The following is a 19360-nucleotide window of genomic DNA, read 5'->3' as shown; positions in this document are numbered from 1 at the left end:
AACCTTTTCATGTCAAGGGTTTAGAGTTTTTAGAGTTTTATTAGGATCCCCATTAGCTGGTGCATAGCAGCAATCTTCCTGGGGTCCACACAGAACATAAAAACATGGCATTCGACATGAATGACATTACAGGACAATGATAAGATCCCCAAATTGAGATTTTTGAAGATTTTTACGGCTCTAGCAGTGATTCTCAACCTTAGAGTATATATTAATAGATATGTCACCGGATTTCTCCTCCCATCCACTTGCATTAAGTTGCTCAAAAGCGCATGAGGCAATTTCACTCCTCCTTCCGGGTAGGAACAGAGTGCATTCTGGGATAAATAAAAATGGTAAATGGTGCATTTATATAGCGCCTTTATCCAAGGCGCTTTACATAGATTGTGCATTACATTCACCCATTCACACACACATTCATACACCGATTGCGGCGGAAGCCATGCAAGGTACCAACCAGCACATCGGGAGCAATTTGGGGTTCAGTGTCTTGCCCAAGGACACTTCGACATGTAGACAGGAGGAGCCGGGATTCGAACCGCCGACCCATGGATCATTGGACGACCTGCTCTACCTCCTGAGCCACAGTCGCCCGGGATGGCCCGGGATGGATTGGGCCCAAACACATGAACGCGCGGGCTGTTGACTATCATTGCGCCATTTGCACGCATTCACGTATGAAACATAGCATTCACGTGTCATTGCCCCAATAACATGAACGTGCAGTCGTGCACATAGACAACGGTCCAGCACTGGCTAGAGCTGCAATACCAAATTCGGCCACTATGTATTTTTTCGCCTCAGGGTTTCCTCCCGGTGCCGTCTCTATTAATATATACTCTAAGTTCTCAACCCGTTTAATTTCAAGGACCCGCAGTTTGACATGCACTAGTCAACGGACCCCCATTTAATGGCATTTCTATCTGTGAGACCCCAATTTATATTGTAAAATCAATGTTAATTTAACTCTGAGAGTGTACAAACCAATAAGGGTCCATTTGGATTATAACTATCATTTATCTGGGGACCCCCTGGAACTCCCTCAAGGACCTCTAGGGGTCCCCGAACCCACTTTGGGAACCACTGGTGTAGAACAGTGGTCCACATACACTTGTGTAAAACTACCGAAGGAGTCAGATATAATAGAGAGAGAAATAGAGCAAGGTAGACGAGAAGCAGGCACAAGAAGAGTTAAGGAGACACAGGTGGAGTTAAGGTTAACTACGTACTCAAGGAGCACCACCCACCACCACCACCACCCACCCACCCACCCACACACCCACACATTGAATTCTCTCCATCGATCCCACATCGTGGATTCTGTATCATAAACAAACACACTTCCAGGATCATCACGTCAATCAGAGGAACAAAGCTGATGTTCCACCGGAGGAGAGAGACATTTAAAGGTTTACATACTGTACATTCACTTTGTCACATGTTAGACAGAAATGTATGTGTGTGTGTGTGTGTGTGTGTGTGTGTGTGTGTGTGTGTGTGTGTGCGTGTGTGTGTGTGTATATGAACGGCCGCTAATGTTTGTTTGCAAGATATTCTGTTGTGTGTACTGTGGGCCCTATCTTGCGTCAGAGGCACTACATCCGTAATTTGGAGATTTAGCATTGTGTAAGAGGCGTTCCCCCGTAAGAAATTGCTATCTTGTGCCACAGCCTAAATCCCTAAAACACCTCCGCTACCCGTTACTTTATGCATAGGTGTGGTTTGGGCGTTACAATATGAAACCAATCACCGTGCCACATGGAATATGTGGCATACCAATCGATAGAACCATTTGTGTGCTATGCATTGGTATCATTTAACTTGGCATGGCAGGGTTATACTGCAGTTGTGTGCATGTAAGTGTGTGTGTGTGTGTGTGTGTGTGTGTGTGTGTGTGTGTGTGTGTGTGTGTGTGTGTGTGTGTGTGTATGCGTGCGTGCCTGTTACAGTGTGTGTGAGTGTGTGACACTCACCAAGCGGCTGGGTCATACTCGGCCCATATTCTTACATACTCGTCCAGATGGTGTGGCCCGAGGATGGACGAGTCTCTGGTCAGATACTCAAAGTTGTCCATGATGACAGCGACAAACAGATTCAACATCTGGCACACACACACACACACACACACACACACACACACACACACACACACACACACACACACACACACACACACACACACACACACACACACACACACACACACGCTTACTGACGTCCCTTATTTGCTATTTGATAGTCTTCATCAATTCATGGTACAACTAACGCTAAGGCCCATGTGGTCAAGACATCATCTGCTTGTTTAGATCTTTGAGGGGCTTTCGGAAATGACGTCGGAAATGAATGTGGCAGCCAAGTCTATGGATTTTCTAATGTTTGTTTAGATAATTTTAAACAGAGTATGAGGTGTGTTTAACGAAGTGAGGCTAGCGTCTCCAACATCTGGCTTTTAAAACATTCAACATGTATGATTTGAATTTGATACAAGTGTTGTTGGTATACTTTGATTTCATGGATTGAAGCAAAATAAAATCTCACAACTGAAAAATGTTTCTAGGCCAAGTCCTAATATGTAATTTGTAAAACAGCGTGATGAGTCACTACACAATAGCGCTGTGTGTCCTACACACTAACACAATATGTATGTTTTGGTAGTAGAGATGTGACGTTCTGAAACGAATCAGATCATTTGAACGGCTCTTTGAAAGGAACGATGGGATCCGGTTCACAGTAGGGAGCCGTTCCTTTTTAGAGGAGGAGGGGGGCAGGGGGGTTTCAACCAGGGCCGGTCCTGAGCAACCTGGCGCCCTAAGCAGGATACACTGGGGGTGACACTGGGGAGGCACTGGGGAGGCACTGGGGAGTCACTAGGGAGGCCCTGGGCAGACATTGGGGAGGTACTGGGGAGGCACTGGGCGGACACTGGGCACACTCATTTTTTTTCGCCCCCCCACCCATCGGTGAGCCCCGTGAGCCAGTCTTTTGAGCCAGTCTTTTGAACGACTCTTTGAAAGGAACGGATCCCAGAGATCCGGCTCCCTTCAAAGAGCCATAAATCCCATCTCTATTTGGTAGCCATATACAGCTAACCAGTTGAAGAAATTGCAGATTGAGGCGCTCATGATTGCGGTTCTGAAATATCTGAGATCATTAATAACTAATAACCAAAAATGTAGATAGCCTATTTTGGTGCGGGACACACTTCTATAGAAGACATGCTGACTTCTATGGAATCCAAATCACTGACATCAGTCGTGGTGACTGAGAACTTTAATCCATGTGATCTGCCGATGTGTGAAAGGGGACAGTGTCTGTGTGATAATGATGTGTGAAAGGGGACAGTGTCTGTGTGATTATGATGTGTGAAAGGGGACAGTGTCTGTGTGATAATGATGTGTGAAAGGGGACAGTGTCTGTGTGATAATGATGTGTGAAAGGGGACAGTGTCTGTGTGATTATGATGTGTGAAAGGGGACAGTGTCTGTGTGATAATGATGTGTGAAAGGGGACAGTGTCTGTGTGATAATGATGTGTGAAAGGGGACAGTGTCTGTGTGATTATGATGTGTGAAAGGGGACAGTGTCTGTGTGATAATGATGTGTGAAAGGGGACAGTGTCTGTGTGATTATGATGTGTGAAAGGGGACAGTGTCTGTGTGATTATGATGTGTGAAAGGGGACAGTGTCTGTGTGATTATGAATGTGTGAAAGGGGACAGTGTCTGTGTGATTATGATGTGTGAAAGGGGACAGTGTCTGTGTGATTATGATGTGTGAAAGGGGACAGTGTCTGTGTGATAATGATGTGTGAAAGGGGACAGTGTCTGTGTGATTATGATGTGTGAAAGGGGACAGTGTCTGTGTGATTATGAATGTGTGAAAGGGGACAGTGTCTGTGTGATTATGATGTGTGAAAGGGGACAGTGTCTGTGTGATAATGATGTGTGAAAGGGGACAGTGTCTGTGTGATTATGATGTGTGAAAGGGGACAGTGTCTGTGTGATTATGATGTGTGAAAGGGGACAGTGTCTGTGTGATTATGAATGTGTCATGTGTGAAAGGGGACAGTGTCTGTGTGATTATGATGTGTGAAAGGGGACAGTGTCTGTGTGATAATGATGTGTGAAAGGGGACAGTGTCTGTGTGATAATGATGTGTGAAAGGGGACAGTGTCTGTGTGATAATGATGTGTGAAAGGGGACAGTGTCTGTGTGATAATGATGTGTGAAAGGGGACAGTGTCTGTGTGATAATGATGTGTGAAAGGGGACAGTGTCTGTGTGATAATGATGTGTGAAAGGGGACAGTGTCTGTGTGATAATGATGTGTGAAAGGGGACAGTGTCTGTGTGATTATGAATGTGTCATGTGTGAAAGGGGACAGTGTCTGTGTGATTATGAATGTGTCATGTGTGAAAGGGGACAGTGTCTATGTGATAATGGACCTCACCAGGAAAGAGCAGAAGAAGATGAAGGACACGAAGTATGTGTATGCGAAGACGCTGCCGCACTCTGGCTCCGTGTTCCCCGTCTCAGGATCACACTCCTTACCTCCCAGACAGTCCAGCATGATCTCCTGCCATGCCTCACCCGTGGCACTCCTGATGACATCAATGTAAACACATTAATCACTATTGTGTCCTTCATCTTCTTCTGCTCTTTCCTGGTGAGGTCCATTATAGAGCAAAATGTACAACATAGGCAGAGAGCAAAGAGGGACACAGACAAGCAGATGGTGGGGGAGAGGGGGAGAGAGAGAGAGAGAGAGAGAGAGAGAGAGAGAGAGAGAGAGAGAGAGAGAGAGAGAGAGAGAGAGGGAGACATACACTGAGACAGACAGACTGTATCCAGACAGACTGTATCCAGAGGATGTTTCATATAAGACAAACAAGATATAATCTCAGCGGTACATGCATTTATTCAAAAATAAAAACCAGAACAAATGGCAAACAAAGATCTTTAACATTCGCAGGAGTAACATTATGGAACAGCCTCAATAAAGAGGTAAAATTAAGCAGCTCATTACATTTATTTAAAAAACTCTTAAAAACAATATGATAGACAATTATAAAGTGGATTGATACCATAAAAGAATAACCAAAATACTCCTTCCTCCTTCCTTTGCGTTTATTGTCTCCACCAGGCCGAAGGCATGGGGAGAGAGTATGTTTTGCACTCCGTCCGTGTGTGTGTGTGTCCGTCCGTCCGTCCTTCCTTCCGTCTGTCTGTGTACAGCTAATCTCCGGTACCGTTAACCCGGTCGATGCCAAACTTTGCACACACACTCCCTGGATGCCAACGATGAACCTCTGCCCCGCATTTTCCAGAACGGCCTGTTATAGCGCCACCATGAGGCAGCTTTTCACATTTTTTTACCTAAAACTGAACCGATCTGCGTGAAACGTTGCATGCACACTCCCTAGAGGCCAAGGACAAACCTTTGAGCTGCATTTTCCGCATCTGCCTTTTATAGCGCCACCAGGAGGCCGACTTTTGTAAAACACATTTTTTGATATTACTCCTCCAGATTCTGTCCAAAAATCTCACAAACCGTTACACAGTATCTCTATGGTCATGTGCTCAAGTCGGATCTGTCCGATATTTCATATTCCATCCTAATTGGCTATAATTGGCTTTCACAATTTGCAAGATTGCCCCGTTTTGAACAAAAGCCTCAAATCATGAAGGCAGCATGCAATTTACGTGAAATCTTTCACACATTTTCTTACTAGGCTGAGGAATATATCCCACCCTTTTCACATTGGCCTGTTATAGCGCCACCAACAGGTTGATTTTTGCAAAACACATTTTTGGCACAAAATGCCTCAAGTCATCCAATTGCCATCAAAGGCAAACATGTTTATATTATACTATATACTAAACATTTTGCCAAACATCTCACACAGTCCTATCCTCCTGGTGGAGACCTGTGCCCAGAAGGGCACTTTTTCTAGTTATTATTATTATTATTATTATTATTGTCTCCACCAGGCCGAAGGCATGGGGAGAGAGTATGTTTTGCACTCCGTCCGTGTGTGTGTGTGTGTCCGTCCGTCCGTCCTTCCTTCCGTCCGTCTGTGTACAGCTAATCTCCGGCACCGTTAACCCGGTCGATGCCAAACTTTGCACACACACTCCCTGGATGCCAACGATGAACCTCTGCCCCGCATGTTATAGCGGCCTGTTATAGCGCCACCATGAGGCAGCTTTTCACATGTTTTACCTAAAACTGCACCGATCTGCGTGAAACGTTGCATGCACACTCCCTAGAGGCCAAGGACAAACCTTTGACCTGCATTTTCCGCATCTGCCTTTTATAGCGCCACCAGGAGGCCGACTTTTGTAAAACACATTTTTGGATATTACTCCTCCAGATTCTGTCCACAAATCTCACAAATCGTTACACAGTATCTCTATGGTCATGTGCTCAAGTCGGATCTGTCCGATATTTCATATTCCATCCTAATTGGCTATAATTGGCTTTCACAGTTTGTAAGATTGCCTCGTTTTGAACAAAAGCCTCAAATCATGAACGCAGCATGCAATTTACGTGAAATCTTTCACACATTTTCTTACTGGGCTGAGGAATATATCCCACCCTTTTCACATTGGCCTGTTATAGCGCCACCAACAGGTTGATTTTTGCAAATCACATTTTTGGAACAAAATGCCTCAAATCATCCAATTGCCATCAAAGGCAAACATGTTTATATTACTCCTAAACATTTTGCCAAACATCACACACAGTCCTATCCTCCTGGTGGAGACCTGTGCCCAGAAGGGCACTTTTTCTAGTTATTATTATTATTATCATTATTTTTTACTATTATTATTATTTATTTTTTCTTTGTCCTTTTTCGTTTTTTGTTTGTATGTTTTGTTTTTGTTTTGTCTTGTTTTTGTTTTGTTATGCTTGTGTTGTTTTTGTCTTGTTTTTGTTTTTTTGTTTGTATTTTTCATCCTTTTATAACTATGTTGAATATTAAAAGGGCTGGCATTATAAGCTGAGGCTTCTGCCAAACACTCCCTTTTGGTCAACAAAAAATACCCTGAATACATTGTATAAGGTGTGTTTTGAATGACCAATAAACTTGAACTTGAAACTTGAAAGACAGAAACATAGACAAGATACCAGTAGGCACTCCTTGGTTTGTGTGTGTGTGTGTGTGTGTCTGTTAAGGCTGTACCTTAGCCCTTTTTTTTGGACTCGAACTTCGGCAGGAATTTCCGAGCGAACATCCGGACCATTTGTTTCCAATTAATTAAAAAAATAACCTTTGAGATATCCGTCTCGATCATAGCGCAGCGCGTCTCCCCTGCTCTTTATCAATCTCTCTCGTCTCTCCCAACACACACACACACACACACACACACACACACACACACAAACACCGTCAAGTGGCTCCGCAAAAACAGCTGATCTGCAAGCTCACGTGAGCTTGCTGGCAGGCAGCTAAAACAGCGTATATTGCTCGTTATTTGTTCCACCTGTGTATTCTGGGAGGCGCATTGAAGTGAAGTGGGCACAGGGCAAAAGCAGATCCTCCGTGACCGTTTTACTTAACAATGATCAGAGTTCCCTACTTTTTGTGATGTGATGCTAGAGAGCATATGCTAATATATCATGGCCCCTGTCAGCGATCATGCTGGTGTGTGTGTGTGTGTGTGTGTGTGTGAGAGAGACGCGTCAGACATTCCATTCAATTCACCTCAGCTGCAGGCCAATCACCAAATTACAAGCACGGGAGATGGGACAGCAGAACTAGGAGATATTTCTTTAAAAAAATCATAACTTCTGACAGGAATGCACTAGAAACTTACTTTTTTTTTTACATGCTCATATCGCATTCTCGCCGAGATATATTTTCGAGTTAATAAAAAAAGGGAAAAAATAATAATATTTTTTATTTAATAAAAAAAAAAAAATAAATAAAACGAATGGTTCAAGCCCATTAATTAAGATTCGAGTGCCAACCCTAACGAGCGAACATTCGAACCTTGAATGTTTGGGGACAGCCTTAGTGTGTGTGTGTGTGTGTGTGTGTGTGTGTGTGTGTGAACCCACCTGAACAGCAGCATGAGTGCCATGATGAAGGTCCGGAAGTTGTTGTGCGAATTGATGGCAGTACCCTCATCTAGTGCCAGGTTCCCAAACAACTACACACACACACACGCACACGCACACACACACACACACACACACACACACACACACACACACACACACACACACACACACACACACACACACACACACCCCATCATCATCGTCCTCAGCACCCATTTGACATGCACCGTTCCAAATTTGAGCCTGTGCATGTTCTACTTCCACACACACACCTAGTGCATTTTTGACACTTTCAGAGTTACTCACTCACCTGCATGCCAATGATGGCGTAGATGAAAAACAGCATCGCAATGAGCAGACAGACATATGGGAGAGCCTATAGCACAAGCCAGGAGAGAGACATAATATTAGTGTGTGAACAGTATTATACTTAAAGGCTTTATGACATGCTGGTTTACAAAACATTAAAGGTCTTTGTTATGGTCCTTCAAACGTGTATTAAAAGATTTTAAGTTTAACTGAAAAATCCACTCCAGTGAGCCACAGTGTTTTTTTTCTCTCTGTGTTCTGAGTCTCTGTTGAGGGATTTTGCCTGTCAATCATCCAAAATCCACTCAATGTTCAAAGTTCCGTTTTTTGGGGGTATATAACTGAGGTCAGAAAACCTGAAATACATCAATTTGATGTCATGAAATGTGTGGGAGTGTTTTCTATGAGTAAGTGAACATGAAACCAGGCTAGAGAGGTCATTTAGTACATTCTCACCAGTCTATATTAAACACTGGATTAACGATGATGTCATAATTTGTGACACCATAGCGCCAGTGTATCTTAAAAAGCTCCTTGTGCCTCATACTGTAGGCCTCCTAGAACACCAACGCGCTCCCAGGATGTAAATGTCCTTGTTGTTCCAAGAATATCGTCTCTGTCGGGTGGCAACCTCATTATGTCTGTTACTAAACTGTTACTTTTCAGGATTCAAATTCATGAAATAACAGTTTGAGAACCACTACTATAATAAGACCATTGCTTGGTGCTCTGGGTGAGTTCCCCCTGCTGGGGCCCTGGCCAGGATGCCAGGGCTGTGATGTTAGCTATGCTGTTTTAGTGCAAAAGAATCTTCTTCACTTCACTGTTGTTTGGTTATTACATTTTTGCTTTAACAGTTTTAATGCCGTGATTAAACAATCGTGTTCCAAGATCTCCCTGCCGTGTTTTCACTAACCTTTGAAGAGCCACTGCGCCAACTTGATAGTTGCTCGTCATGAAAATCCACTTTAAAACGGTGTAATTGCTTGTCGTAGTGTTAAAAAATATTCCAAAGTGCCGATCACAACAACAGAGCGGAGGAGGACGCACCCGCCCCGCACCACCGCCGCCGCCATTGTAATGCATTGGGGCTCAATTAAACCATAAACCTTTGCACGCCAAAGCGACAGATGTTTTTGCGATGACGTCATCAAAACGCGTCACCTATCCCACTCTGTCCGGTGGAATCGCCGTATGACTTAAAAACACGGATTAAACAATGAAAACATAACTTGTGTAACTCGCGAACGGTAGGGAAGCTGTTCTACAGTCAATCAACTCGCGTAACTCGTGTTCAGGAGTCATAGTGTTAATATCTTCCATACCTTGAAGGACTGGACGAAGGTCCAGAGGAGGATGCGGATGGTCTCGCCTTGTCTCAGCAGCTTGACGAGACGAGCGGCTCGGAACAGCCTCAGGAAACTCAGGTTGATGAAGTTGTTCTGCGCCGTGCACAGCGAAGAAGAACACTCAGTCAGTTTCACCATATGCATGCTCGAGGTCCCACCAAATAACCCCCCTTCTTACCAAAACACAAACCAAAAAAACAAACAAACACAACAGCATGAGAGAGAGAGAAAGAGGGAGGGAAAGAAGAGAGAAAGAGCGGCAGGAGGAAAGAGAGAGTAAAAGACAGGAGGAGAAAGAGAGAGGCCGCTAGGGCCAAGTCGGACCCAACAAATCATATCAAAACTATCTCACACACAAAAGGAAATGAGGAAAAGTCTGAGAAACAGTACAAACGCAAAGGCACAGAGAGAGAGAGAGGAGAGTCAGAGCGAAAGAATAACGAAAAGTAAAATCATAACTGAATCTAATTGTCATCATCCAATCTGGTAAAACAGATTTTTTTTTAAGAGAACCAAATGCACTGATCATTGAGGGACAAGCAGACCACATAGGATGGAGGGGGGGGGCACTGTGCATGTCAACCACACACACACACACACACACACACACACACACACACACACACACACACACACACACACACACACACACACACACACACACACACACACACACACACACACACACACACACACACACACACACACACGCACGCACACACACACACACACACACACACACACCAGGGAGTGGCTTAGGGTTGTCATGTGGCACATGGCATATTTGAAAAGCAACACTGTAACAGCCCACGCTGTCTTACATTGACTCTCTATATAATATACTATACTGTATCTATTGCAAATGTAAAGAAACAATATACTGAGAGGCACCTAATAGCCCCGGATACAGTCCCAAGAATCACTAATTTCTGTCTCCACTTAACTCTTGAACTACAATTGACGGAATTGACGGATTGAATCAATAAATCCAAACCTTCCGTTGACGGAATTGACGGGTTTGTTTTATTCCCTATAATCGGGGGTTTAATGTGGCATAATGTAGCAACTTTAGGCTAGAATGCCTAACAGCCGATGTAATCTACCTAAAACCGGCCGAAATCCTCGCGTGCACAGTCGATCACGCACGCGCGCGGCCTTTATGTGCATCTCTGCCTAAAATGTGATATTTGGGGCTTGATTAGAGCTTAATTTGACTTAGATATAAAAATATATGATGTTAGCTTAGCACCGGACATCTGACTGTGTCGCACAGTGCAAAAAAACTAGCGGATGTTATTGTTCGTTAAACTTTGTCATATGATGTCGCTCCCTGAAATTAACCTATACAAGCTCACAGCATGTCACATCATGGCGAGTTGTGACCTCGTAGTTCAGTTATTTTCGGCAAGTGACACCACTTCACTCACTCCCTGCCATGCACATTGCTATGAGAGCTTGGTGCCTGCAAAATGTCCCTCTTAGGAATAACCAAGGAACTCAAAGATGAGTGACTTGTATGTCTGGATCCAGACTAAAGATAGAATGTGATCTGTTTAAAGCTGTGCTTTAGCGCGGAACATTATCAGAACGTTTATATTTTAATAGTGCGTCCATATGATCTAAAACACTGGTTTTCAAGTCCAAGGACCCCATCATGGGTTCCGGGGCACCACCAGCTAAAAAATGCCATTGGCTTTAATAGTTAGAACCCTTATGGGTCTATAACTCAGAGAGAGAGAGAGTGTGTACACATGGAACCAAAACTTAAATCAAAAAGTGCCGGTGTCCACAACCAGTGGCCAGACTCCCCTGGTGGGTTGACAGGCAAGGCAGAGGAGGGGAGGAGGGAGTGATGCGGGAAAGAGGGGGGTACTCTAGCAAGCAGCCTCAGTGCAGGCAGTTGGCATGGCTTGGCATGGCTTGTCATGGCATGGCATGGCATGGCATGGCAGCATAATTCTCAAGGAGACTTACGGCTTACATGCAGACCAGTTGGGGCAGGACTGGTTTAGCACAAAAAACCCTGACTTCAACATTCACACTGATTTATGATTTATTTGTTTCAAATGTATGTACTGTATGTCTTTGCGTGTCTGCATGAGAACGTGTTGATTTGCTTGTTGAGTGTAGGGCAGTGCACCGACCTCAAAGGTCTGTATCAGTGTTAATTTTGTAAACTACCTTTTTTCACTGATGAAAACTAAATAAAAACTAAGCTATGATGACGCCATCAAGGCAAGGCACCGCCAAAAGACATTCGTGTCAACTGTACTTTTAGTCGACAAAAATCTTGTGATATTTAGTCGACTAAAACTAGATACTATACTATTATCTAGTATTTTATACTAGATAAAATACTGTGACTATGACTATGACTATGACTATGACTATGACTAAATCGAAATTTGCTTTCAAAATTAACACTGATTTATGTACAACCCACATATAACCCTTTTGTGCTACGGTGGTCCATCATACTGGAAGCACATGCACAGAGGTCAGAGGTCAGGGGAGTGTCCAAGGTCACGATTGGCCACAGGGGATGAGGAGGAGGAGGAGGAGGGGATAATGCATTGACCAATGAGGATGCAGCAGAAAGCGTCGAGAGATAAATTACAAACCAACCAGATTCTACATTATGCGTAGATGTAGAAGAATGAATGGGGAAGGCGTAATTGTTATTATTATAATTGATTTGTTTGGGATGCAGAGTAGAGTGTGAGTGAAAGACATTTGGGACAGGTGGGTGGTTTTGTTGTTGTTGTTGGGGGGGGCGGGGCGGGGCGGGGCGGGGGCAATGGGGACGAAACGCACATCATCATCATCATAGCAGCACCACCACACATCATGGATGGAGAACAAGATGGAGGAGTTCATAGTGCATTTTGATTGGATGGATTTTTTTTTTAATCACAGGAAGAGGAGGGGGAGGAGGTAGAGGGCACCAACAGAGTAGAGAGGTTTAAAGAAAGCATGTGAAGAGATAGAAGAAGGAGAAGACGGAGTCATTATGGCTGTGTGGTTAGAAGAATAACAACAACACAGATCAGAAACCTTCAGTGTTGTAAATTTATAGATTAGATTAACACTGAGGGTTTGACCCTTTACAAACATTTGTATACGATGAAATATAGGTCTTTCATTTACAAATAAAATACATCAATATGAGGTTTCTGGCCGACAGCAACGATACACAGAAACGGTGACAGTCACACACACAGACAGGCCATTCTAAAACGGTGACAGTCACACACACAGACAGGCCATTCTAAAAGGTCTCATAACGCGCAGGGGTCATCAATGTGTCTGTATACCGGACAAATGTGTCCATGGACAGACTTGGCCTCGTCAGTGGCAAATTTCAGATTTAGTTTTTTCACACCATTATAATGTTTTTATTTTGATCATAGGACCCAATTACTGACCCAATTTTCTTCAGAATATGTATGACACTGATGAACTATGACACATTCGAGTCTGTATGGCATATGGTACACTGGTTTTTAAACGTTTTATTTTCAATGACTCCCATAAATCTGGGATAGATTTACATGCAATGGTCATTTAGGGCCAGCTCTTTATGCGTTTGTCTACTCATAATGTCCATGGCAGAAATAAAATTTGAACAAAAATGTCCAAAAATGTCCACCACAAGCCAGATGACCACTGCTCGTACCCGGTTTGAAAATAATTATAAAACACACGAGGATGGAACCACATATTTGCTAAATATAAATCAATGAATTTCAAGGTACTATATATGAATATGTAACATTTTGAAATTAAGTTTTCCACAGACTATATATCACACAATAACAATGAGTTTACAGATACACATGGGGAACATGTACGTAGATAGCAGAGTATATAGCGGAGTGACCTTTGTACCTTTTCATTAAGTCATTAATAATTAATTAAGATTGGCATTAAGATAAAAAACATGTCGACAAAAATATATGACTTGACAAGCCGACAAAAATATATATTCTTAGAGATATATGTTTTTTGAGGAATAGGAATGTGTTCGACTGTGGATTTAACTGTGCTTCTCCATGTGTATCTATAAACTAAGATGTTTTCTGGTTTCACTGGAAAGACTGTATATGAACAACAAAAGTGCCTCAAAGGAAAACATGTGACCAAACTTCAAAAGTTGTACTGGAAGGGGGGCACCCGTCCAGTCATCTGGCGCAGTCCCGGGCACTTCCACACTCCAGGAATGCGGAAGTGCCGTTCTGAAACCCGAGACGTAAAAGGGTCCGCTAAAAAACCCAGTTAAAACAGCCGAGGCGCACCGGCTAAAGTGGACTTGAGCCACGAGAGGCACCGCCGAGCAAGTCACCGTTCGAGTTATATCTCAATAGGGACAGAATCATGACTCTTAAGGTCCTTGCACATTGCTGTGTTTTTCGGATTTTTAGCAGCGTTTTTCCGCCGGTTTTCCGAAAAACGCCTCCAGTCTGCAAGGACCTTTATCCCCGCTTGTCAACGTGTCCCGTCGCGGGTACCCCCGTTCCCAAGAGGCCCCCGTTTGCCGTCTTGGCAGTGAGAATGCGTTGAAAATGGAAGAATCAGCCCAAATTAATCTTTAGAATAAGCTATTTTTTACATTAAGTATATTCCACACGTCACGTGATGCTTATTTTCGACAGAGACATTTGGTTTAGAGGGGAAAAGGTATAGGGGGCTTAGTATGGAGCCCTAATGGACCCCTCCCCTAACTGGTCAACAAAGTATAGCCTATACAGTTTTATGTTGTTCAACCTTTCTGTGAACACAAAAAAGTATACTGACGAGGTGAATTGTGAGTAAATTAATGGTGCCAGAAGATGTGACACAGACAAACAAAAAAAAGTAAGTAAGGAAATTTACAACTTTAAATGTGAGAGCTGTGCTTTTGATACCGTATTCACTTTATTTGGGCTGATTCCTCAGTTACTCTACGTACACAAACACAAAACTGGTTTCATGAACAAATAATGCACTTACCCCTAATTCTGTCACTAATATGTCAACGATGGCTCCGAGAACGGAGACAAAATCAAATATGTTCCAAGCGTCTTTGAAATAATTCTATCAGAGAAAAGAGAAAGAGAGAGAGAGAGAGAGAGAGAGACAGACATGTCCGTTAACCCAGTGAGATACTGTACACAGATACAGAAAGGTAACCAATCACACCCTTCTCAAAACTAAGGAATGCGCACGCACGCAAGCACACACACAAGCACACACACAAGCACACACACACACACACACACACACACACACACACACACACACACACACACACACACACACACACACACAGTGTGAGCAGAGAATGCGTCCTGGCCAATGGTGTTGTTGTTACCGTGGAGACAGGCTGGGAGCAGAGAGGGGGGGGGGGGGGGGGGGGGGTAGCTAATAGCGTGACTCTGCTGTGAGATCTGCTCTGGATGCTTCAAGGAGAGGAACATGCTCTAGATCTGTCTACAGAAATAACCTGCTTATAAATGAATAATAAGACCCAACAGTAAGGAACATGGACTAGGTCAACCTAGATAAGAGGACTTCCAATGGAGTAGTGTGTGTGTGTGTGTGTGTGTGTGTGTGTGTGTGTGTGTGTGTGTGCGTGCGTGCGTGCGTGCGTGCGTGCGTGCGTGCGTGCGTGCGTGCGTGCGTGCGTGCGTGCGTGCGTGCGTGCGTGCGTGCGTGCGTGCGTGCGTGCGTGCGTGCGTGCGTGCGTGCGTGCGTGCAGCCGTGCACTGAGTCTTACCAGAGGGCCACATGCAATAAGCTTGAGGATCGATTCAATGAAGAAGAAAGCGGTGAAGACAATGTTTATGTTCTTCAGGACGTCATCGTACGTTTCTGAAGCACCGTCAAACTAAGCACACACACACACACACACACACACACACACACACACACACACACACACACACACACACACACACACACACACACACACACACACACACACAGGGGCAAAAGAAACAGTAATGTTTGGTTGTTTGGGACACGGATGACTTGTACTTTTATCATACTGTAAGCTGTTAATATGTACCTTGTTGTAAGATTTCTGGCATCTGGAGGCCTTATGGTATTATACTAATTATACTATTCATAAGCACTTTCAAACTGGCCATCCCTATTTTGGTCATGTCAATCGGCGAAAGTTTTCAAGTATTCTCCAAACATTTCAGAAAAAAAACATTTTCCCAAATTTTCACAAATGTTCACACATTTTATGTATTTATTTACTTTTTAATAGCAGGTCTATATGCTGACAGATGCCTTTTTTGAAAGTATATAATAGGTCTTATACGTTGTTAAGAGTTATGATTTTCGATTTACCAACTGCCAGACTCTCTAGTCTGGTTTGGGTACAAATATTTTGTTAAATAATCTACACACTTCAGGATAAAAACAGTGAAGGAGTAGAGTACACATAGGTATGCTAGTTTTGGAGCAAGAAATGTAATATTTCCACAGAGAGAGCAGGACTTGTACCTTCATCATAAGGACAACGGTGTTGAGGGCGATCAGAGCCATGATGCTGTATTCAAAGGGTGGAGACACGACGAACGTCCACATGCGATACTGGAAACCTAACTTGTTCTTGGGCATGTGGCGCGTCAGAGGCCGGGCGTTGATGGCAAAGTCTATACAGGCTCTCTGCAGGGAAGAGAGAGATAGAGAGAGAGAGAGAGAGAGAGAGAGAGAGAGAGAACAAAAACTGTCAATGAGGTAAACGCACACCAAATCAAATGTCATTTGTATAAAACAGCCCAAAGCTGACCAAAGCAACTCAAAATCATTGATACAAAAGAAACAACAAATAAAATGCGGGAGAGTAAATACATATGAGGAGAGCTTAGATTCCTAGATTCTTCATCTCATCATCTTTCATCATCATTCATTCATTCATTCATTCATTCATTCATTCATTCATTCATTCATTCTCACCTCGTTCTTCTCCAGGCTGTAGTCCTCCATCATCTTGTCGCCCTGCTCCTGGAAGGTTATGATGATGAGAGCCACGAAGATGTTGACGAAGAAGAAGGGGAAGACAACGAAGTACACCACGTAAAAGATGGACATCTCCATCCGGTACCCCGGGCTCGGGCCCTGGTTCTCATATGTAGAGTCCACCGAGTGCTTCAACACCCTATGACATGGGGAGGAACAGACACAGAGTGCTTCAACACCCTATGATATGCGTAGGAGTATATTTAAACTTTTTAATGCTTTTGTTATTTATCATAATGTGTGTCAACACTAAAGTAGTGAAAATGACCTATCCACTACAGTATCTATACACGAACACAGCACGTTGCATCTGTGAGCTTGGAGATGGGCAATTTATACTATTTTAAAATGTGTTTTTAAATAATAATAAAAACGCAACGCAGTATTGGGACATTAACCACTTTCAACCTGGTGTCGATATTTTGGGGGGCATACAAGTCATTATAAAGGCAAAGATTTGTCCAAATGTTTCTCAAAGATTGTCAGAAATGATGCATACATAGCTTGCGAGCTATGGTTCAGGCGAATCTACTCGAGAGGCTTACGTGCATATATACAGTTGGAGGCCATCGATATTGTCCTTTTCTTTTTGCTGAGGTTTGCGTGATCTGCGCAAAAGGACAGTTAACCCATTTTGGGCGGGAACCCCTTTTGGTGTTTTAAACATTGTTATAATTTAGCTATTGAAAAATATCAGATCTACAAGCTCATAGCGCGCCACCGAGTGGCGCGCTACGAGCTTGTAGGTCTGCTATTTTTGAAAAATCGTGAAAATATTTATTTCAGAAAACTGGAGGATTTAGAAGGATTTTTTTAAATTTTGAGGTCAGGCCTAAATGGGTCAAATAATAAGGGACAATATCGGTGGCACCCAACTGTACACTCCCTATGCACCATGTGGGCGATGTGATATGTGTCTTATATACACTCCCTATGCACCATGTGGGCGATGTGTATATATGTGTGATATGTGTCTCATATATACACTCCCTATGCACCATGTGGGGGCGATGTGTATATATATGTGATATGTGTCTGCACTCTGCAACACTCCCTATGCACCATGTGGGGGCGAAGTGTATATATATGTGATATGTGTCTGCACTCTGCAACACTCCCTATGCACCTTGTGGGGGCGAAGTGTATATATATGTGATATGTGTCTGCACTCTGCAACACTCCCTATGCACCATGTGGGGGCGATGTGTATATATATGTGATATGTGTCTGCACTCTGCAACACTCCCTATGCACCATGTGGGGGCGATGTGTATATATATGTGATATGTGTCTGCACTCTGCAACACTCCCTATGCACCATGTGGGGGCGATGTGTATATATATGTGATATGTGTCTGCACTCTGCAACACTCCCTATGCACCATGTGGGGGCGATGTGTATATATATGTGATATGTGTCTGCACTCTGCAACACTCCCTATGCACCATGTGGGGGCGATGTGTATATATATGTGATATGTGTCTGCACTCTGCAACACTCCCTATGCACCATGTGGGGGTGATGTGTATATATATGTGATATGTGTCTATACACTCCCTATGCACCATGTGGGGGCGATGTGTATATATATGTGATATGTGTCTGCACTCTGCAACACTCCAGGTGTCAAGCAGCTGACCAATTTGGTGCTCTATTTAAGTTCACCTCATTCACTGTTGTTCCCACTCGCTGTCAGTGTCACTGGAGGTTGCTACTGTATGCACTGCTTTGCCCCCGCCAGCACCACACCACACCACTCGCTGTCAGTGTCACTGGAGGTTGCTACTGTATGCACTGCTTTGCCCCCGCCAGCACCACACCACAAGTTGGCTCTGCTTTCCCTCTATGCCTAAAGGCTTTGTTTTCCCATGTGGGGTTTGTTAAATATACATATTTAAATACCGTCGCTGTTGGGCAGAAACCTTTGTATCTCCATACTGTATTTCAACTTGTTTGTTTCGTAAATGAATGCCCTATTTCGACGTACAAGAGATATGTGTGAAAGTACCAGGGGAAAACAGCCTATCCACAAGCTCACAATGTGCCGCAATGTGAGCTTGTAGATTTACATGTTTCACTATTTTTTGATATTTGATTGAAAATGTGGGTTTTATAAATATGGAACCAATGAACCCATTTAGACCTGAGGATGATTCTACAAATGGCTTTTAAATCCTGACAGTTTTCTGAAAAACCTATGTTTCTATGTCAGTGGTTCTCAAAGTTTTTCATGTCAAGGACCCCAAAAATGATATGAATTTGGCCGCCGACCCCCATCTGAAAATATGTTGTTCCAGGGACCCCCCAGAAGCAAAGATTTGAGTTAAAAACATTCACTCAGAATGAATATATATTTTTCAAAAAATAGCAGATCTACAAGCTTGCAGCGCGGCACTCAGTGCCACGCTATGAGCTTGTAGATCTGCTGTTTTTCAACGGCTAAAGTATAACATAATGCTTAAAACACCAAAAGGGGTTCCCGTTCTGACTGGACTGCATTAACAAGAGATTGTGATAATAATAAGCAGTCAGAGCCTGAAGGCCGAGATCAAATATGATATTCACGTTTGTATTTACATTTTTATCAATACAATGTTGTTAATCTATTTGCGAGTTATCTGACGGA

The 19360-nt window shown here is 43.4% G+C and overlaps 1 protein-coding gene across 1 annotated transcript in view; it reads right to left on the bottom strand.

Moving 5' to 3' along the window:
• cacna1ab (calcium channel, voltage-dependent, P/Q type, alpha 1A subunit, b) overlaps positions 1–19360 on the bottom strand; it is a gene marked incomplete at its 3' end in the record, with an annotated part of 234655 nt that overhangs the window by 33609 nt on the left and 181686 nt on the right. The window contains exons 29-37 of the mRNA XM_079498401.1: positions 16671–16872; positions 16215–16379; positions 15478–15588; positions 14712–14795; positions 9699–9815; positions 8375–8440; positions 8062–8153; positions 4447–4597; positions 1974–2101 (exon numbers count right to left, since the gene is read on the bottom strand). Of these exons, the coding sequence (XP_079354527.1) occupies positions 1974–2101; positions 4447–4597; positions 8062–8153; positions 8375–8440; positions 9699–9815; positions 14712–14795; positions 15478–15588; positions 16215–16379; positions 16671–16872 (1116 nt within the window). The remainder of the gene's footprint in view (positions 1–1973; positions 2102–4446; positions 4598–8061; positions 8154–8374; positions 8441–9698; positions 9816–14711; positions 14796–15477; positions 15589–16214; positions 16380–16670; positions 16873–19360) is intronic.

This window comes from Electrona antarctica, assembly GCF_951216825.1.
Source record: "Electrona antarctica genome assembly, chromosome: 4".
Taxonomy (NCBI): Eukaryota; Metazoa; Chordata; class Actinopteri; order Myctophiformes; family Myctophidae; genus Electrona; species Electrona antarctica.
This window is presented reverse-complemented; position numbering and strand designations above follow the sequence as displayed.